This window comes from Sciurus vulgaris (genome assembly GCF_902686455.1).
Source record: "Sciurus vulgaris genome assembly, chromosome: 7".
Taxonomy (NCBI): Eukaryota; Metazoa; Chordata; class Mammalia; order Rodentia; family Sciuridae; genus Sciurus; species Sciurus vulgaris.
In genome coordinates this window covers 28,743,498-28,766,244 of record NC_136467.1, presented here as the reverse complement: position 1 = coordinate 28,766,244, position 22,747 = coordinate 28,743,498, and the positions used below count along the sequence as shown (strand labels likewise).

At 37.8% G+C, this 22,747-nt stretch overlaps 1 protein-coding gene across 3 annotated transcripts in view; it reads right to left on the bottom strand.

Annotated features, from left to right (window-relative positions):
* The window catches only part of MAP3K5 (mitogen-activated protein kinase kinase kinase 5), a 210,643-nt gene that overhangs the window by 63,427 nt on the left and 124,469 nt on the right, over positions 1 to 22,747 (bottom strand). For all 3 annotated transcript variants that reach the window (XM_079146205.1, XM_079146206.1, XM_079146207.1), the window contains exons 11-14: positions 19,889 to 19,996; positions 11,360 to 11,409; positions 8,452 to 8,547; positions 5,022 to 5,103 (exon numbers count right to left, since the gene is read on the bottom strand). In XM_079146205.1, coding sequence (XP_079002331.1) covers positions 5,022 to 5,103; positions 8,452 to 8,547; positions 11,360 to 11,409; positions 19,889 to 19,996 — 336 coding nt within the window. The remainder of the gene's footprint in view (positions 1 to 5,021; positions 5,104 to 8,451; positions 8,548 to 11,359; positions 11,410 to 19,888; positions 19,997 to 22,747) is intronic.

Genomic DNA, 22,747 nt, shown 5'->3' with positions numbered 1-22,747 from the left:
TGATCACTGAACACACTGCTCTGAGTACCTCAGGTTTGTGTCAATCACACACAAATTTGATTTTTTTTTTTTAAAGTGATGTGCAAATGCTCATGAGAAAAAGGGACAGAGAAAGGAGGAAGGGGAAAAGGAAGAGAGGGAAGGGGGTAGAACAACAATATGAATGAATGGGTATGTGTTTGGAAGAAGGTAAAAGGCAGAAACAAAGTATTTTGTATTAAGCATCCAAGGCCCGCAGTAATTTGCATCTAATTTTCTTTTCATGGAAATAAAGAGATAAGAAGATGTGTCAGTAATAGCTATGTTTTGGCATTAAGCTTGATTATGATGCTTATTCTTTTGATGACTGAACATTGATTAAACAACCTTGGAGCTAGCCTCCCAGATCTACACCACCCCCTCCAATCCATGTCCCTTTCTTCCCAGTTTTAGGCATTGAACAACTTGATTGTGTCACTGACTGACTTCAAACTCTTCAGTCTTCTAACTGAACTTTGGACTCCAGGCACCACGTACGGCTATGCGATTGAAAAAGAAACACGGTCCTGTGTTGGGATGTCACACAGGACAGGCTACAAATTATGATACAGTAGGTAGGGCTGGGGAGAGGAGCTGGCAAAAATGCCATACGGACAGAGAAAAGTGGGAAGTGGGGTTGAAAACTGATTTCAAGAGAAAAAGTTGGATTTCAAAAAGTAAGGGTATGGTCACCAAGAGGGGCAGAACAGCAGCCCACAAGAGGGACTTGTGGATTTGGGGGTCTGACTGACAAGCTCTGAGGCAGGAAGTGGAGAGGAGAGTTTGACACAGTTGGGACGCTCTGTGGTGAGGAAAGGGTAAGTCTCAGCCAGAGAGTTAAGAACTTTATATGGGTATATATACACAATGGAATATTACTCAGCCATAAAGAATGACAAAATTATGGCATTTGCAGGCAAATGGATGAAATTGGAGAATATCATGCTAAGTGAGATAAGCCAATCTCAAAAAGACAAGGGACGAATGATATCGCTAATAAGTGGAGGATGACACATAATGGGGGGGAGGGAAGGGTTAGTGTTAGGATTAGAGTTAGGGTTAGGGAGGGGGGCAAGTATGGAGGAAGAAAGTACTGTATAGAGGGTAAAGAGGGGTGGGAGGGGTGGGGGGAAGGGGAAAAAAAATAACAGAATGAATCAAACAACATTACTGTATGTGGATTTATGATTACACAAATGGTATGCCTTTGCGCCATGTACAGAGAGGCAACATGTATCCCATTTGTTTACAATAAAATAAAAAAAAAAAAGAAAAAAAAAACTGAATATACAGAAAATATGTACAACTAAAAAAAAAAAAGAACTTTATATGGTGCAGAAACTCCTCTACAAAGAGCAGTAAGAAAGGTTGTAAATTTGGGAAACCCCAGGATTAATCTGCATGAGAGAGCTCTGAAGATGACGGAGTCAGGCCACATGAAAGGTAAAGACCTGGGACCAGGGAAGTGATGGGGTGACATGAAGGGGCTGGAGGAAAAACTGGGCATGAGGGCTAAGAGGCAGAGGGTGCTCCGAGATCTCTGGCTGGGGTGGTGGGCAGATGCCCTGGCTCTTCATCAATGCATGGAAAGCAGGAAGCACAACAGGGACCACAGCTAGTAAGTGCCCATACCCTAGAGGTCAGCTATAATCAACTTCTCAATGACTCCAATATAAATTCACTAACATATTAAATTATTTGAAATATGGGTTCACAATACTTCTACAACATACAGCCTTGAGTCAAAATATGAGGCCTTGAATCAAAGAACTGTCTCTGAATAAAAACAGAAAAGTCCTTGGAGAAGTGGTTTTTAGCTATCTTTGAAACGACCTTGTACTGTTTGTACTAATCTTGAAAAATTATTTTAAATAGCAAAGCTGAAAGGGACCTTAAAGGTCTTGTTCAACTCTAATCTAAGGAATGAAATCTGCTCAGCCCAGCAAAACTTTGTACAAAACTGACTACTGCCAATCTAAGAAGCAGAACTCCTGCCCTCGGCCTGGAGATCTCAGGACAGCCAGATGGGACCTGCTGGAGGAAGATCAGGACCACAGGAGGCTGAATCCACTGGCAATAGAACAGTTGCAAAGAAACTTCAAAGAAAGAAAAGCTGGGCCTAGCTAACTCAGGCTTCTAAGAAGTTTTTTAAATGCCAGGAAATCTAGGAATTAGTTTCCAATTTGTAATTTTTAGAATCACATTAATGGCTAATGTTTGCTAAATGCTGATTTCACCCTAAGTGAAAAGAGAAACAGTAAAGAGCACGTCTGTATTGTCTATCCCTTCTACTATTCTTACTTTGTTTTGGGCCAAGGGCTCAAAGGCTTCGAGAGTAATTGGTACGTGTATTGAAACAAGATAAATTCTATCTCTGATTGAGGTAAAGATCAGAAAATAATTATTCTGCATACAAATCTCACTCATGGCATAATGATGACATATAAAATAACTTTTCTTGTTTGCCATAAAAAGAATGGGAAGGACAGGAACTATTTTTGGTATATCACTCACAGGCTGAAGTTTGAGTTTGGTTGGTGGTAATAAAATGAAGGAATTCATTTAAATCAACTATTTAGCATAATGATAAATGGAAAATGTTTAAAATATCTAAGAAATATAATGGATAATTATCATAGCTTATGCAAAAATGTAAGTTAAGGCTTCATCACTCATAGCTATGGTTCTGAAAGGACACTGACAGGAAGACAAGGGGATTTCACCATCCTCCTGCCCAGAGCATCTCTGTAACTGTTCAGCAATGTTATACTAACAGAATATGAATGGAAAAAATAGTAGGAGTATCACCAGCTGTGACATAATGGCCAAACCCTAAACACAAGGGTGCCTGGATTCTTACCACAGTCTATAAAGCCCATTGAGAATACTGTGGAAGAACTCATTCTGTGTCAGAGATTTTACATTATTCTAATGAGATACAAGGAGAGAATGTAAATTGTCCTACATTAAAATAATAATATCCAGAGCTGGAGTTGAGGCTCAGTGGTACAGCACTTGCCTGGCACGCGTGAGGCCCTGGGTTTGATCCTCAGCACAACATAAAAATTAAAAAAAAAAGGTATTGTGTCACCTAAACTAAAAAAAAAAAAAAATATATATATATATATATATATATATATATATAAAATATGTACTGGAGAAGGTAAAGTTAGGAGCACTTTGAAAATCAGAACAATATTATATAAACTGGTAAATAACATGAGGTAAGTAATCTAGATATTCCTGGGAAGAAATCTTAGCATTTCCCTCCTTATTTAGTTGGTCATAGTTCTTGCTATCAATCAGGAAGGGTCTCTTATAAAGCATATACTATGAGTACGTATGTGTATGTATATGTATATATATATATGTGTGTGTATGTGTGTGTATGTATATGTATGTGTGTATACATGTGTGTGTGTGTATATATATACACACACACAAATATATATATATATCAGAGGATCTTGATTCCCAAACCCTTTTGACAATTCTGTCAAAAGTAATCTTCCTTCCTCTTTACACACAGGAGATTGAAGCTTGGAAAAATCAGCTAGCCAAATTCACCACAAATTCTAAGGCAATTCATACTTTAGTTCCTAGAATGTGGTTCCCAAACTATTGATCTGATCAATCGTGCAAATAAATGTTGTCTAGTGTGGTTATTATAGCTTGATTTAGAAATGGTGGTTATTACATTTGAACTTTCCCTCAATGATTACCCTACTGATTCAATATCTTACAAAAATTCAGTGTATGGGTTACATTATCAAAGTGACCTAGTAAGTATACCAATCAGATGGTGATCTATATATAGTTTCTTCAATTTCACGTTAACATTAAAAATATAATTTTCAGTATTCCTTGGTGCTATGGACTGACTGTGTCCTTCCAAAATAGCCATGTTAAAATCCTAATCCCAAAGTGATGGTTTTAGGAGGTGGGGGTCTTTGGTGAGGTGATTAGGTCATAATGGCAGAGCTGTCATTTGTGGCCTTGTAAAAGAGACCACAGAAAGCTACCTCATCTCCTTTACCATGAGAGGACATGGTAATAAGGCTGCATCTATGGGAAACAGACCCTCACCCAACACTGAATCTGCTGGCGCCTTGATTTTGGACTTCCCAGCCTCTACAACAGTGAGAAATAAATTTTTACTGTTTATGAGCATTTATAGTAGTTTTCAGGATTTGTTATAGTAGCCCAAATACACTAAGACACTTAAATTCAGAGTTCTGTCCCAAGACAAACACTGGGGAGGACTTGGGAGAGAATGGTGGCCTAGAGTCATGGTCTGGAGTCATCCTTCAGACACTCAAGATGCCGGTGTGTCGGGGGTCAGTATTCTCCGAACCCTACAGTGTCACTCCTTGCAAAATTGGAAGGTTCTCCTTCACACAGCAGACAGGGCAGTTAAAATGGACGCGAACTAAAAATAGTTACCAGCAACGTGCTGCATCCATAAGGCATAAACCAAGAATTCTGGTTGAAAGGAACAACAGTTGGGGTGACTGCTTTTACCTCTTGCCTTTATTCCACTCACCTCCAAGGCTTCGGGTTCTCTGTACAATGCACTAATCGGGGCCACAAAGGGTTCTATCACCCAGAATCTTCACTGAGTTTTGTGCGTTTGAACTGCACATATCTCAGAGGAGAATGGAAATGTGTGTGGGCGCTGTGGTCCGGCATTGAGGGCACTGATACCCTCTTGGACAAGCACAGTCACTTACTCTAGGTAAGTACAATCCTCAAACCTCAGTACTGCGGAGGGAGAGCTTGCCAGGGTTTACTTTTTAGCCCTTTTGTAACCAAAGAGATTCCAGATGTTGCTTTTAACATGAAAGGAAAATTTAAACTCTGGTTGAGCCCTTGCATCTCTTACCAGTGCTCCCAAACCCATGCAAACCCCCATCCTCTCCCTCAATAAGGCTTTAAAGAGTTTGTTTTAAAAAATCAGACACAGAGAAACTTTGTCAAACGACCACCAAAACCAAAGTCATTACCTCCAGAGAGTCAGTTTCACAGTCTCCTTCCTCCACGCTTCGCCCCTTCTCTTCGGTAATGGTGTTCACCATTTCAAAGAACCTACAGAGAAAGTTGGCATCCGTAACATGTCCATATAATAATAAACGCACCTGCTCCTTCATGTATGAAGGGTGATATCCTGAAAAACCCAACCTTAAGTCCAAAATGCATTTAATATACCTAACCTGCCAAACATCCTCACTTAGCCCAGCCTACCTTCCGTGTGCTCAGGCACTTAGGTTAGCCAACAGTCGCGCATCACCTAACACAAAGCCTACTTTATAACAATATTTAATATCTCATGTAATTTATTGAATACCTGTATCCAAAATATGCTGGTAACAGTGCACAGCACAGCACCATTTGATCATCCTGGTGACTGGGGCTGACCAGGAGCTCACAGCTGCTGCCCAGCTTCACAAGACCACTATATGGCATATCGGTGACCCAGGAAACGGTCAAAATTCAAAGTACGGTTTCTACTGGATGTGTATACTTTCATATAATCATAAAACTGAAAAATTTGAGGTCAAATTGGTGTATAAGCAGATATGTCCCAAAGTGTCTTTGGAGCCAAAATTTAGAGTTTAGAGTCTCTATGAAATAAGTTAAAAAAAATCAGAATTTTTCAAAAAGAAAACATGCCAATAGGATTTTCTAGAAATGTCTGAATACCTAAAATTCAAACAATAATAATGTAATACATAACAGAATAACAACAATGAGGTGAGACAGGTTCATAGACATGTCAAGAATGTGGACTTAGATATCAGAAGAAGATTACTGGTATCTCTGTGATCTTAGAAAAACACATGCACCTCTCTGAATCCTTGATTATAAAACAATGAATATACAAGTACCTATTTCATAGGTTGCTGTGAAGATGATTTAGGGTAATACTTGTAAAGCGTTTAGCTTTAGCATTGTTAACATAAAATATTAGCTAGTGCCTGTAATCCCAGTGGCTTGGGAGGCTGAGGCAGGAAGATTACAAGTTCAAAGTCAGACACAACAACTTAGTGAAACACTAAGCAACTTAGCAAGATCCTGTCTCAAAATAGAAAATAAAAAGAGCTGGGGATGTGACTCAGTGGTTATGTCCCTGAGTTTAATCTACAGTACCAAAAAACAAAAAAATTAGCTTGTGTTATTTTAGTTGCTGCTAATATTATTATTATTTAAAACCACAAGAAAACCCCCTCTATTTTGAATATCCCAGAAGATCTATTATCTCTAAATTTGCAAGTGACTATTTGGCTACTGTAACGTTTGACCTCAGTTTATAAATCTTCTGCTTGAGCAGGGTCTTGTAAATACAGTCTATGAAATACTGATGTGAACTAGGAAAGACTAGCTTATAAATATATTGATGACAGACCATCTCTCTTTTGATGACCAACATTTTTCTTTCAGAACTCTTGTAAAGTTTTATTTCTGGAGACTATTTTAAAGCCAAGCAATATAACCAGAATGAGAAACAAATTTGTCTACTGTGCCAAGTGTAGTCCTTTCACAGCAGATGACAATGGTTTACACCTATCAAGTTAGGGAAGCACTACAATCAAGGGCTATGACCTCTCAGATCATGCAAGGCTAGCCCAAGGGCAGAGCAGGTTATGGTGTTACAAGAAGTTTACCTAACACAACTCAAACCTATTTCTGTATTTCAATTTATCCATCCTTTGAGTCATCCATCCACCCATTCATTCATCCATGCATCTGTTCATCCATTCATTCGTCCATCCATTCAACAAATATTCACTGAGAATTTACTTTGATCAAGAATTGTTCTGGTCACAAAGAACATGCCAGTGATCAAAATCTATACTGGAGTTTGAAGCCTGCTGATGGAGTTCACATATGTGCTTACTTCATCACTTTTCCTTTTCCTCTAACATGTTTCTTGGCCAATGATAAGAAAAAAATCCCCAAACTGACTGGAAAAACAGCATGCTCTGATGCAGATTAAATATCATGATGAGTTAGACACAAAATCAAGAAAATGAACAAACGTAAGGAAAAAATTTGCCTTTAAAGACAAATGTTAAGATCAGAGGTAAAAACAGGCAGCAGACACTAATGCAGAAATTTCAATATGAACACCTCTAAGCAGAATATAACAAAGTGAGATGGAAGTCCAGTTTGAGTTCTAGAAGCTTATATTCTAGAGTCACATGTGCCTGGTTCAAATCTCCAATTTTATACTTTTTAGTGATATGATGTTAAGATAAACTCTCCAAGATCCTATTTACTTTAATCTTCTCAATGAAGATATTAATCCTACCTATCAGAGTTTTACTGAAGACTAAAATAGATATTAAGTCTGGGGTAAGCACTCCAGAAATCTTAGCTATTATTACCATAGAAACAAATCAACAGCCTTGAGAATTTAAGTGTAGGCAGAAAATAAGACCCTACATAGGAATTCTTGTTTCCAATCTTCTCCAATACAATGTAAGTCCAAATTGGCTCTCATCTACATTTTGTCTTCTAAATTGTCATTCACGTCTCTATTTCTCCATTGTCAGTCACTATGTTCTAAAGGAACATGAAGTATTTAACCAGCTCAAAAGAAACACACCAAGGTGGGTGAACACAAACATACAAGGCAATTCGTGGCTTTGTCAATTTTATTTCATTTATTTATTTATTTATTTTTGTGGTGCTGGGGATTGAACCCAGGGCCTTGTGCATGCGAGGCAAGCACTCTACCAACTGAGCTATATCCCCAGCCCTTGAATTATCTTTTTTATTGGTGTAGATCAAATCATAGGCTCTTATACCAAGTTGTATCTCCATCAGAAAATCCAATATAATTACTCTGGGGTTGGGCCAGGTACTTTTTCAATGCTCGCCGGGTGATTCTAACATGAGCTAGGGTTAAAAAACACTGTTAAAGACAACAGTGATATTATTCAAAAGAATGTAAGAACAAAAAATTTGGTAATTACATGTAATAAGTGAGCACTTTAAAAATGAGACACAGTTTTTAACAATTAACCAGTAAGTCTTGGAGGAAGACCAGTAGAGTAGAGGAGGAAGACCAGAGAGGGAAAGAGGAGGTACTAGTGAATAAAATTGAACAAATTATGTTATGTGCATGTACAGATGTGTCACAATGAATCCCAGTATTCTGTGTAATTATAAAGTACCAGTAAATTTTTTTAAAAATTTTTTATCTGTGGGAAAATAAATTACGACTAAGAAAAACTTGATTTATTAAAGAGAAAAATTATTTAATTTTTCTAACTGCATACCATACCATATAATTATAAAATATTAGCCCAAATAAAGTATTTATATAACTATGCAGCCATGAATTCTCTACAAGAGCTACATGTTCAATCATTACTTGAAGTACTGATCAAGTTCAAACAGCCTTTTTCACACATAATGATAAATACGTACTTTTTACAATGAAGTTCTGTACAGAAATAGATTTGGAAATCGTCAGAATTGTGAAGCACATAAAGAAAACAGCATCGTTCTTCAAATTTAGAAATGCTGAAACAACAACAAAATAACATTATTCAGGAAAACAGCAATACTTTCATGGAACTGTAATGAAAACTAAATACTTTTTATATCCAATCCCAATTATGATAACAATGTTGTTTATAACCAAAAGTCATAAACAGCATCCTACAAAATGATACTTGCCCTACCATAATACAAATATTATTTACTATTCTAAGAATTGTCCTCTGACTCATCTCTGCAGAGTAGGGCTGCTCTGGGGTATGATAAGCCTGAATAAACTACATGTCCCTTCCATTTAGCATGCAAAGGCGGTGTTCAATGTAGCAATAATCTGTGTGCTGGGAGGAAAAGTACAAACACCAACTGGTTGGCTGACCTTGGTAATTCTGTAGAACAATAAAATGCTTCCAGAGCTAAGAAGGCACTTTGCAGAGGCAGCAAAGCACCTCCTTAGCTTCAGAGATTTTAGAGAAGTGAAGAAATGCAGAAGAGCACTTGGTGTGGACTACCATTTTATGCCAGGAGTTGGCAAACATTTTCCGTAATGGGCAGATAGCTACGTATCATGTTTTTGCAGGCCAGACCACTCGATTCTGCTATTGGAGCATGGAAGCAGACTTTGATAACAAATGAATGAATGCAGCTGTGTTCCAATAAAACTTTATAAAAACAAGCAATGAGCCTAATGTTATGCCTTTGCATCTACTATTTCTTCAATTTTGAATGCACATAATTTTTTTTTTTTTGCTTTAAAATGAAACCTTAATCATCATTTAAGGTCCAGTTGAGAACTTACCCCTTCTCCTTGACCTACTACTACCCTTCTACTACACTTCTGTTCTGAGTGTGCTTCTATCACTGCTCACCATTGCCAATAGTTGTGAACTGTTTGCTCCCCTCCCTGCTAGACTGTGAGCTCAAGAGAGGAGTTAATGCCTCAGGCATTTTTGTGTCCTCTGCAGAACAGGATTCCACATTTGGCACACAGCTAGTTTTCAATGCCCATTGACTTGATCTGGGCAAGTTCTGGGGTGATGCAAGACAAACTGCTGACCTAGTTGGACTTTGTTCCACAGTTTGTCACCTCTTCTTTACAGAGGAGGAAGCCAGGAAAAGTTAGTTCTCTCTGAAGCTGCAGAATAGAATTCAAGTGTCCCAGCATATGAGCCAGCAATAGCCAGATGGAGGCATGCTATGCATAAGTTATAAATCACAATCATAAAACTGCCATACCTAATTAAAGAAAATTAATTGATTGGAAAACAGATCTGATAAAGTGGAATTTACAGTTACTATACCAGATGGACTGCTTAAAAACACAGCAATAAATAATGAGTGCCTTGCTAATGACTGGGTTTAAAATTAAATATTAAGAGAGGAAAGCTTAATTTGAGAAGGAATTGATTAGAAAGACTATAATGAGTCAGTCCATAATCATACTCATTTCTGTTCAGATCATTCATTAGGTAACAGGTAGTTCTACCAGGCAAACGAAAATTATCAGTGACTCAGACTGCTCCACCAGTTCATGCTCTAACAAAGTCAATTTCTATTGTTCCAAAAGCAACAGGATGTTGCATAACTGGCCTGCAGAAATCTGTTGTCTTCCATTTCTATTATATGGGGATAAACAGTAGTAAACACAATTAAATTTGTTTTGGAATTTTTAAGAATTGGTTTAGTATGAGAATATATCTAATGAGTATTTAGACATGTAACCTGTGACTCTCGATTTGAAAAAAATACTCTTTTTTCAAACTCCCAAGAAATGGCAACTCTTTTTTCAAACTCCCAAAAAATGGCATTTTCTGAGCCTTTGGTATTTTGACAGCCATACTGTGGCAGCTACGTTACAGCTGAACTGAAATTTATCACTGTAACACTGCATCAACAGTGACCTTAGGAAGAGTTTTAAAAAACATACCCTACAATCCCATGTAATTAACATTATGCACAAGATACAGGCTGGTAGATGAACTGTGTGCTCTGGATCTATGCAAGGGGGGATTAGATCCTGGTATACCAAAAGGACAGAAAAACATCCTACAACATAAACCAAAAACTCAACCAGCTAAAGAAGACCTCTACATAGCTCCCTTTTATCTACATCTTGATTCAGGTACACAATTCACATTTACCCCAAAGTCACCACATTTTAAGCAGGCAACAAACTCAAGAGTCAATTTCTTTTTTTTTTCCTGGTTATTTTTTATTTTAATTTTGATTCATTGTACACAAACCCATTTGTTATACCCCATATAACTACTGTTTCTCTAGTTGTACATGAAGTAGAGTCACATCATTTGTGTAATCATAAATGTACATAGGGTGATGATGTTTGTCTCATTCTATTATTTTTCCTTGCCCCGACTCCCTCCCCAACCCTCATTTTCCTCTATACAATCCATCCATCCTCTATTCTTGCCTCCTTCCCTCCCCCTGTTATGTATCATCATCCACTTATCAGAGAAATCACTCAGCCTTTGGTTTTTTGGGATTGGCTTATTTCACTTAGCATGATATTCTCCAATTCCATCCATTTACCTGCAAATGCCATAATTTTATTCTTCTTTATGGCTGACTGCATACTACAGTGATACAGCTACATCAATGTTTATAGCAGCTCAAGAGTCCAATTCACTAACAGTGAACATCTTGTTGGAAATCCTTTCACAGTGGAGACTGTGAGATTTAAGAAGGTTGGGCATTCCCATCAATAGTAGGATTCCTGAAATGCTTTGGACTTTAAAATCATAATAAGAGTCCAAACCAGGCCACAAAGATTCCAGAAAAAAAAGTGTCTTTTAAGTAAATAAAAAGTACCAAGGAAACTTACCTCACTCCCCTGACAGAGGATGCACTAAAATTCCACTCGTGTATGCCTTTCTAGAACACAGGAAAACAACAACCAAAAAATACTGAGTCATCCAAATTGAAAATACTGTAACAAAAATAATTTTGTTTGATTATTTTTAATAATATACGGAGTCATTTTTCCTGGTGCTCAATTCTTCATGAACAAAGTATCATATGGAAGCTGCATTCATTCCTAAGTCACAAGGGTGATGTTTACTTAATAACTCCTGTACTTCAATAAAATACCTTCCAAAAGAGCCTAGAAGAATTAATCTCATTAAATTCCAAAGCCTGATTTTTAATGTACTGTTGTACATTAATTTTTCAAGTACAAAAAAACAAGGGATCAAGGTAATTCAATGAATATAGTCCAGCAATATTTTTTTTTCTGAAAAAGAAAAACATTAATTTGAATATAATATCTGCAAGGTTTTAAAGATAATTACTTCTGAATTATCTTTAGGTAAAATTTCTAACTAAACCGATGGGTCTATTTCTTCAGATATTAGTAGAGCCATGTGTGCACATGGACATTCGTCATTATAACTACACTGGGTTATGATCAAATTTATGCAAAATTCAATACACTAATAAAGTTTGAATATAAAAAACTTGAATATCATGATGAGTGATTCACTGAGTCCAGACCCAAAAAAAGTGAGAATTTATTTCCTAAATTTACTACTAAAGCTGTTACAATTATTATCAAATTCATGTGTCCTTAAAGAAATTCCAAGATGAATCATATTCTTTATAAAAAATGTCTGAAAACAAAATAAAATTGATATCATAAATTTTTTTTTTTTTTTTTTTTTTTTTTTTTTTGGTGCTGGGGATAGAACCCAGGGCCTTGTGCTTACAAGGCAAGCACTCTACCGACTCAGCTATCTCCCCAGCCCCCATAAATATTTTTATAGAAATAAAGCAGTTGATATGGGTCTATATTTAGAAAGTGTTAAACAGTAATAAAATCATACTGAAATTCACGCTGATGTAAAACAATCAGGAAAACAAGCTCCTACCCATTGCCTGGAGGATGAGGTCTTGGCTGGGTTTGTGAAAAGGGTTAATGAAGTCTTGGGGTTCTCAGGTGGCCGAGAACTCTTCTTGGACAAAGCAACTCAAATAAGTCATAATTTCTATCCACAGCCCCTAGCTCTTTTCTGTGGCTATTGAAACTTAAAATTTAAAAAAATTCTCTAAAACCTGATACAGATTTACTAAAGTACTAGTTTCAGTGCACATCAGTCAGGTCAAAGGGATATGACCTGAATGAGCTTAGAGCAGATTTTATTGTGCCTGAAGTCCAGGAAGGGAAGACACCACAGAACAGCGCTCATGGACCGTGGCTCTCTTAACCAGAGCTCACAGGGAGGCAAACTAAAATAGCAGCCTTGCAGCCTGACTGGTAATTCGGAAAGTTGCTTCTGAATCCTGCTGACCTCCAGTGAACTTGTAAATCTCTGTGTGATCCAGGAGCTGAAGCTGTTACCCATAGACTACTTGCACACAATGTGTCCTTATCCTCAGAGCCTGCAACTGAGCTGCTTTCCAAGGCCATGTTCAGGATAAGGAGTGGGGGATGAGGGCAGAGCTGGTTGGGCTATGCGCAAATCAGCCATCCAACACAGGAATCAGCACACGCTGACAGACAATGCCAGTAAATCAATCTTCTGTCAGCTCTGCTCTAGGAGCATCCAGGGAGAGATTTCCCAGGTTAACTGAGCTGGTTTTATAGGAAAGGAGAACACTTCCAGGATACTAGGTTCCTGAAAGACTGCCAGTGCTCCCAGGGAAACAGTCCATTTCAGTGGTATCAACTCCAGGGCTGGACTTGGAATGATTAACACGCCTCCCTTCCCACCTACCCTGCTAGAGGGACTCACCACACAGAGGTGCTGGTGAGCTACAAAGTCAACCTATGAGATTCTCTGGGAATCTGGGTTTAAAAATGCAGGGCCAGGCCTGGGGTGGTGGCTTAGTGGTAGAGTGCTTGCCTAGCATGGGTGAGGCACTGGATTCAATCCCCAGCACCATATGAAAAAACTAAATAAACAAAATAAAGGTATTGTGTCCATCTACAAAAAAAAAAAAAAAAAAAAAATATATATATATATATACAGGGCAAGAAGCAGAGTTGCAATAATAATTAGCCCCTGCAAGCCCCAACAAGGCTCAAACTTATTCAATCAGCAAAAGCACCATTTTCTAGGAACTGGTCAGCCTCAGATCCCATGCCCCGAGAACAAGAGCTGGAAGTGAATACAGGGTTAGGGTGGCAGAAACCACACTCTGCGGCAGGCACTACTGGTTCTCTAGGCAATGGCCATTTCCTCCTTCTCCTCTATAACAAAAAAATAAACTTTGGGGCTGGGGATACAGCGGGGTTGGTAGAGTGTTTGCCTTGTAAGCACAAAGCCCTGGGTTCAATCCCCAGTACTGAATAAAAAAAAAAAAAAAGTTTGTTCAGGTGGGACAGTGAAAGGGAATAGACTAAATCAGCCACAGTGAGCCCATTTCCCTTACTGGTGACTGATACAACTTTAGATGTGAAGGAGGGCCAGTCCCTTTTCCCTAGGACTCTGTCTGAGGTGCTGCTTGGAGCATGAGAAGACAGACAAAAGTAGAAAAACCAACTCAGAATTTTGAACTTTACATCCCCCTCAGAATGACCCCACCTCAGAATTTCCTGTAAGATAAAACAGCATTTCCTTATTATTGAAGCTGTTTTAGTTGGGGGTTTTGTGGTTGTAAGCATGCCTACACTCATCATAACATGGATGCGCCCTTCAAACATTTCCTGAGCAGCCGCTGGCTAGAGTTGGAGGGTAGGAGGGTCAGCTTTTTTCCTCCACTGGGCCCCTACTACCTGCTATCTACTACTTGTGCTCGAGAAGTCACCAATGGGTCAAAAGAGTCCAATCCACCATCTAAAATACCTTGCAAATAACTTCTCATCCCTCGATCTCGGTTTTTCTTTCATGGTACCCAGGTAGACTTTCTTCAAGTACTGACTGATTTTAATAAGAAAGCATATATGGGAGAACTGGTTAAAAAAAAAAACCAAAAACCATTGTATTCAATTAATTTTTCCCCTGAATGTTCCTGGAACATTGGTATATAATGGGCTTAAAGTTTTGAAAAATTTCATTTCAAAGGATATGTTAATCCATGGAACTGTTCATTCCCCATTTTAGAGTGAAAATATTGAGAGAAGGTATGAAGAAATGAATATGATAAACAAAAAGCAACATTTTCTGTTCTGCTTTAAAAAGAAATTTAAGACATTCTATGTCAAAAACAATCCATTTCCTGTTTAATATAAGATCTATTAAGCTGGTAGCTTAATCTGTTATTTAATTACAGTTTTACATTTGTTTTAAACTAAGATGGTAATACTTTTTTCTTACTTTTATTGCTTATCTTCCTTCCAATTTGACCACTTCTACATAAAAAAATAAAGAAATGACAGTAGTAATAAATACACTATGGACAGACCAAGGGTTTGCAAAGAAATCAAAATGAAGAGGGATTCACAAAAATTTAAATTTATGAACAAGGAGAATTTTTAGAACTGAAGATTATAGGAATAGAAATAATAGAACTATGTTTCTTCTTGATCAAAAATGGTGAAAACAGATACTTGCTTCAGCAGCACATAAACTAAAATTAGAATGATACTGCTTTCTCTCATGTGTGGAAGCTCAAGTAAAATGAGGGGGAAAAAGATGGTGAGCCCATGAAAATAGAAATCAGTGGAGTAGAGGAAAGAGATTGAGAGGGTGGAGGGAGGGATGGGAAAAGGGGAGAAGTGCACAATGAAATTGACCATATTATGCTGTATACATATGTGAACATACCACAGTGAAGTCCACTTTTATATATACATATCTCTAAAGCACCAATTTAAAAAACAATAAATAAACAGGAGGAAGACGAGGAGAGTACAGGAAGGGAATGGGGGAGGGAAGAGAGGGAAAGAGAAAGTACTAGAGACTAAAATGAAGCCAAATATATTCCATGCATGTATAATTATGTCAAAATGAAGCTCAGTATTATGTATAACTATAAGACACTAATAAAAACCATTTTAAAAATGGTGAAAATGGAAACTGAATAATTTGCAGCCTAAATCTATAACCCCTCTTAATATACGGGTTTATATTCTAATATATTTATTTATTAACACAATTTTAAAGATCATCTTTATAATTGTTGCAAAGCATAAGGGCATCAACAGAAGGCTCACTTTAATGAATGAAGAAGCTCCAAGGAAGGACAAAACAGTAACAACGAATTGGAAATAGTACTCACTTTCCAAAAATCTCTGGCTTAATTTCTAGCCTTTTTCCCCCGTCTTCCAAATTTTTCTGGCTCTCCACTCATTCTCTGGGCCTTGCTAATCACTAATTTCTTTAGCCCCATTCCATTTCCAAGTGTCCTTGGATAACCTCGCTCTTTCCAATCAAGCAAAATTTTGACAATCTCTCCCAGTCTTGTTCTTCATCCGTAATGTCAGGTCTCGTAACTAGCCTTAGTTTTTGTAGTTTCAACCGGGAGATTACTAAACTTGAGCGTGTCAGAACGTGTCTGCATATATTTTAAAACAATGTGAATAAAACATCACACTTGAAAGCGATCTTAATGGTGTGTATATAGTTACATTGATGATTCTCGATTTTGTCTCCAGATGATTCTACCTGGAGTCATGCCATCAGTCCCAATTAAACAGTCCTACATGAAGTTCCCAATGATGCCTCTACAACTCAGGTTTTTCTTCTAAACACCCTGCCAGTACCATCAGTGGGATCCAAGTCTGAGATACTTCATGCGTTTTCCTCTTTTAATTCCTCTTCCTAAATGAGTGATTGAGTCATACACTTTTCTTTCCAAATGACCTGTCTGTCCTTCTGTGGTCACAATCACATCATTCTAGTCTAAGTGTTCTACCTGCCTTGTTTCTAGCCAGTTCCTCTAACAGTCTTCCTGTGATACTCTAGAGGCCAAGATTTCTGAACTCTATTGTGAAGTTCCAATAAATCTTACAGCTATAAAGCAACCATTACTGAGCATTTGTTGCATGCCATTTAGCCCTGTGCTAAATGATTTACAACAATTACCTCACCCCGTCTTCACAGCAATCCAATGAGGTACTGTTATTCTCCTTTTACAATACAGGAAGTACAGCATGAGGAGTTTAAGTGGACTGCCCAGGTCACAGAGCAAGCAAGAGATGACGTCAGTCTTCACACCTGTGCTCTTAACTCTGCGCCCTTCTGCCTTCATGCCAGCTCTCGGATGCTGAGCTTCATGGTGCAGTTTCCTACCAGCACATGTCTACATTCCTAGCTCATGCAGTGCTTGACTGTTTTCTATTACCCTGCCTACTCACTCTATTGCCCAGCACCCTGGACACCTTCCTCTTGTGGCCAGGTAGTCTCCTCCCAGCCCTAAGTTCCCATGCTCACTTTCAGTAGGGTGCCTTTCTTGGAATTCTCCCTTCTCCTAAGCTGGGTTGTCTTCCCTCGTGCCTTTACCTTCTTAGCAATCCATAGTCAAGTCCAGGTTCCTTTATGAAGCACTGACTCAGGGGGCTATGCCTCACTGTTCTTCATTCTCACTGAACTTCCTAGACCAAGAGCCCACAGTCTTACCCAGAAACCCGCACAGTTACGAGGCCCAAGAAGTCAAAAACTGCTTATAGACGTGAGGCCCTAATGTTATTGGTATCTCAGCACTGCTTCCCTCAGGAATAGCATGATGCTCCAGGTGGGGTCTTTTTACCTTACACATTAGAAACACTGCCAGTAGAGTTGCTGGGTCAATTGCTGTCACTTCATCAAGAAAGTGTATGTATAGTAATGGGGGACTCATGTCTTAGCTAAAAGTCTGTCATAAACGTCTTTTCAAGGAAGTTGTCTGCTATGAGTAAGTATTGTAAGTGACGTTTTGCAAATTTTTTTTTTTTGTTAGTTTGTTTCTGATACTGGGGGATTGAAGCCGGGGTGCTTTATCACTGAGCTACATCCGCAGCTCCTTTTAATTTTTATTTTGAGACAGATTCCCACTAAGTTGCTTAGGGCCTCACTAAGTTGGGGAGGCTGGATTCCAACCTGCAATCCTCCTGCCTCAGTTTTCCATATCTCTCGGATTACAGGCATGCACCGCCATGCCTGACTTCAAGTGTTTATCTATGTCATTGGCACTCTTGATGATTAAAAAAAAGCCAAATTTGCAACTCTGCTTTCAGTAGCAATATTGAAATCTGTGATTTGGGGCTTTTTTGCGTGAAGATCCTTATCTCAAGCTATTAGTGGAGTGTCTCTAAAATTCTGGTGGAGCTGGTGCAGAATAGTCTTGTTGAGGTGCTAAAGAGGGCAATGTTTCACATACTGGATCCGAAAAAGCCCACAATGCTGAAATATGCCACTATGTATTTTTCCATGCTATTAGGCAGATTTGATGTTGAAAATGGATGGTTTCCTCCATGGCTATGATATCAACATTTAGCATGTGTGCTAAAATACTGAGTTACAAAAGTTAACATGACCAACTTTATCCAAACATGACAACTTAAAATACACATAAAAATGCTTTCCGGGTACTATTCAGTTTCTGTTCATTTTAAACACAGAACAGCACTTTTTCTAAAAACTACAGCACTGTGACAGGTGACTTCTTGCTGCTCTGGTAAAGGTCACAAGCCTGGCCATGACTGACATGTGGGAAGGGTCTGTCCCAGCTGAGGTGGACAGCTCAGAGCATGGGACATTCTTCTCGCTAGATTATAGATAAGTTGTGTTGATGTTCCTGTTGAATATCCTAAGGTGGTGGCTTATATATGTGAGTTCTAAGACTTTCTCCAGTAGGTTTTGACATGAAGACCAGGAATTTGCATCATCAATCAGCTCTGTGGATGACTCAACTGCTGACGTTCCAGGGAACCACACTTTGAAATACACCGTCCCTTGGAGCCAGCTTAGTCAGAATTACAATTGAGTAATTTAATATGCCTGCATCTCCTATTAAAATTGTTCTCAACCATGGCTGCACATCAGAATCACACAGAGATCTTCAGAAAAATGTATGTGCCCAAGTTTCACTCTGAGTATAAAAGATTCCAATGCAGTAGAGTTCATGAAGGCCAGGGTGCCACATGCAGGGTTTGTGCCCAAATGGAGGAAAAACAACCTCTCAAATGATTATTCCCATGTTTAGAGAGTAAAGCAGGATTAAATTTCAGGGTTTCAAAAAAGAGGGTTTAGTCCTAACATGTACAAAGCAGTTATTTTATTATTGTGGTTGTTACTACTGTTCAAATGTTCAAATCAGGATTTTATGACCAATGGCTCAAAAACTACATTTAAAAAAATTGTGGGGCTGGGGTCCTAGCCCAGTGGTAGAGCACTTGCCTAGCACGTGTGAAGCACTGGGTTCGATTCTCAGCACCACATATAAATAAGTAAATAAAATAAAGGTCCATCAACAACTAATTAAAAATATTTTTTAAAAAATTATAACCCCATACTCCCAGACAGACCTCCTGATTCCACATTCTGCTTTATTTTTCCCTTCTCACCACACCTCTGTGTTTTACTGATTGCTTTACTGCTGCCCTAAATAGAAGGGAAGTATCAGGAGGGCAGGAAGTTTACTTATTTTGTACACAGATGATTCCCTATCATTTAACATAGTGCCTAGTAGTAGCTGGCACAGAATAAGTGCTCAATAAACATCTGGTGAGTGACTATGTGAATGAATAATGTTTCAAGAAAATTACAAGGGTATTCTGGAAAACAATTACCAAAAAAATACTATCAAATGAAGTACTTTCTCCCAAGACTTCTCATATCTGTGGTTTATCCTGTGGACTGGCTAGGTCCTGAAAGGATTCTATTTTTTAAAAAATAGTAGCATGATTTGTACATGCATCAAAACTGATGAAATCAAGTAGCAGAAAGGGTTGTCCATGTGACTACTAAGAGCAGAAATGAGAATGCTTAAGGTTCTTCTGATAACAAGTATAACACAGTCCATCTCATCTGGCACACGCATTGAGGCAGTGGCTAACCAGAGACTTGGCAGTTACTTAGATAACCAAACAGCTAGATGTAATGATAACTATAATGATACCAATGTAAGACTAGAAGTGGTATTATTCTGACAGTTTTCCTAGACTTAAAATATGCACCATTTACAACACCTATTTGAAGTATTAGTTCTTTGATGCTTAATTTAATTTATAGCATGAATTTAAAAATCAGAGAAATAGTCCAGTTTGACAATCTAATATAAAAATCCATATAGTTCAATTATATTTTATTAACTGAGCAAAATTCATAACCCAAAATTAACAAACTATATAATACAAAATGTATTTATGCCAAGACAAATAGAGGCAAGCTATTTCTTCTTAACCAACACAGGCAATTGCTGGAATAGGCAAATACTAGAAAGAAGTAAAGTCTCTCATGACTAATGCTCTTATCTTCTTAACTGCATAACTTACCTTGTCATCAGGAAGCACGTGCCAAATAGATATCGTCTTTTCCTCCACTTCATTGTTGATAGACAAGTACGAAGGCTGATAGATTTTGGTTGGTTCTAATATTAATACCTTGAGAAGATAAAGCAAGGGAACTCATGTCAGTGACTGAAGATTTAAACCTCTTGCAGCTGCTACAACCACCCAGCACCAGCGTGGGAGATCATGGACTGAGGCTGTGGATCCCGGCTGGAGAAACCCATTTAACTTCTGATGAGTCCTGAGTCCTCTCAGCATTGTATGACATTATACAATTCCCATAAAGTCAATAATATATCACCTCTTACTGCTAATGAACTTGGAAATAAAATTTTTAAATCCATACATTAGTTCAATCTACTAATGATATATTTTTAAAAGCTTATATTTTGTCGTGCAATACATAAGCTATAAATACCAATGTGTCAAAGAAAGGCAGAAACATGGTAAAGCAATTCTGTGCACAGAAAAATTCCATACATAGAATGTCCCATACTTATTTTAGGTTTTCTGCTGTCACGTTTTATCATAAAGAGGTAGTAGTAAGGTTTTTCATGTCTGCATAAAAGGATCCAGAAATAATTTTGGTTATTGTTGAAAGTTTTATATATAAACCCCAAAAACAGACATAACTGCATAAAGTAATAAAAATATTTTTGTACTTCCTTCAAGATAAAATTGGTATCTCCAATAATGATATATTTAGCCTTGTGAAAGAAAAAGACAAATAAAATTTGCTCCTGTTTTGGAGATGTATGAAGGATAGGTGATAAGCGAGTTGAGAATTTGTATCCCGAGGTCTGCATGAAGTTATTACATTATTACTAATTCTCACATCAGGAAAGAATAACATTAAAATACCATATATGCCCTGACTTCAGAGTTGCTATAATTATTACCTATTCATACAGATGCTTTAAAGCCCACTGCAGGCTTCAGTGTTTTGAAAAAAAAGTCAATATTTCACTACAGAGAAACTGGGATTAGCTCTTTGCATTCCACTGCTTAAAACACAAGAAAATTACTTTTAGAACTAACCTTGAATCAAGCAAGTTTACCAAATGAAAGTGGAAGAGGAAGTTTATCTAGGGCTTCATCACAAAAAATTATAGACTCACAATACATTAAAACATAAAAGGCGGCCTGAGCAAGAAGGCATAAAATCTGGGCCGGAAAACTGGTCCTTAGACACATACCATCAACCCCATGTACTCATTTTACTCTAAATTTATCACTATTGTACATTTATGTAAGTTAACGTACAGAGAAGTAGAGAAAGGGCCCTAGAAAAAAACAAAATTTTCTTTACTCTCTGAGTATAAAAAATTTTCAGAGCTCATATTCTTGGTCAGGCCCTTGCTGTGAAAATAAGACATGCCACACCACAAATGAACCCAGAGTAGCCAACAGCAGGACAAACTGAATCAGGAACACACTCACTCGCTAGTTGAGTCAGGTCCTAATTCTAGTCACTGGCATTAAGGGAGCCATTGATTAATACTGAAAATCAACTTTCAATCTAAACACTGCATAAATGGTATTTTCACATCTGAGGATCCAAGTGTTTATTAAATTACAACAAATAGTAGAGAATAAAAAGTGGGTTTCCCCCAACATCAGCCAAGTCTCTCTCCTAGAAAATCAGAATGTGTCTTATTTCCTAATTCTGTGAGCACATTATTTAACCATAGAAAAGCACAGTCCCTTTCTGGCTAAATTATATCTTTATTATCATCTCAAATATTCCTAATAGATAAACTCTGAACTATGTGTTCCTAACTTGGCATAGGGGATAAAAGCATGGTGACATTTATCACTGTCTAACATTTGTTGAGCCCTTGATCTGCCCTTGAGATGACAGAGTATAAGGAATGTGTAGCGTATGTTACAGGGGTCACAAAACAGCTAAGGAAAGACACAGAAAAGGAGGCCATTTGACACAGCCATAGAGCTAGATGTGACTCGCTTAAGACTTGCTTTCAGTTTGTTGTCTTCTAAATGGGTCAACATTATAATTAACTGCTAACTTCACCTACATCTCTGCAGCAGGAAAAAAGAAAGCAAGGCCTATAAACTACAGAGAACAGCATTAAGTAGGGTTCTACGTCTAAATTCTAGCAGTCTTCCAAAGATGACACTCCTCCTCCTCCTCTTGTCTGACTTTAGGTTCGGAGTCTCCAAACTTTTCCATGTGAGAAGGAAAGAAAATATACTACAAAGTTAGCTAAGGAACAGGAATAAATCAAACTGAGTCCAAATAATAACAAAGGATCGGACCATTCAAATCATTTCCCAAATAACCTGTTACTTTCTTATGCCCAAGGTCACAGTTATTTCTTAGAGGAATGAGAATGGATATGTTAATGAGATAAATAAGAAATAGTCACAGGTAAATATTTTCTCACCTAGGCCATTCTGGTTTTTAGTCAGAACCCCTTCAAAAGAAGGATAAAGTTATCCTCCTAATTAAGACGACTGCAGTCTTCAGATTTGAGCCACAGAGGATGCTACTCAAGAAACACAGGGCTGATACAGAACCACACATTGAGAAGGCCCCTTTCTCCATGCAGTGAACACAGATGGCAAATTCCAGATGCAGTTACAATCGACTACCCAAATATTGGTTCTATTTTTCTATTGTATTATCATCTATATTGAGATTTTTTTTAATCCTCCATGCTTTCATTATTTTTTAAACAATATCTTGGCAGTGGTTAATCCTCCCACAATTTCTATTGAATCGGGAACTTCCTGGGAGACTTACATTTTATGGAATTCACAAAACATGAACTGTAAGAAAGCTCAGCAACTTGTTTGGAAATATTCATGTTATGATGCATATGA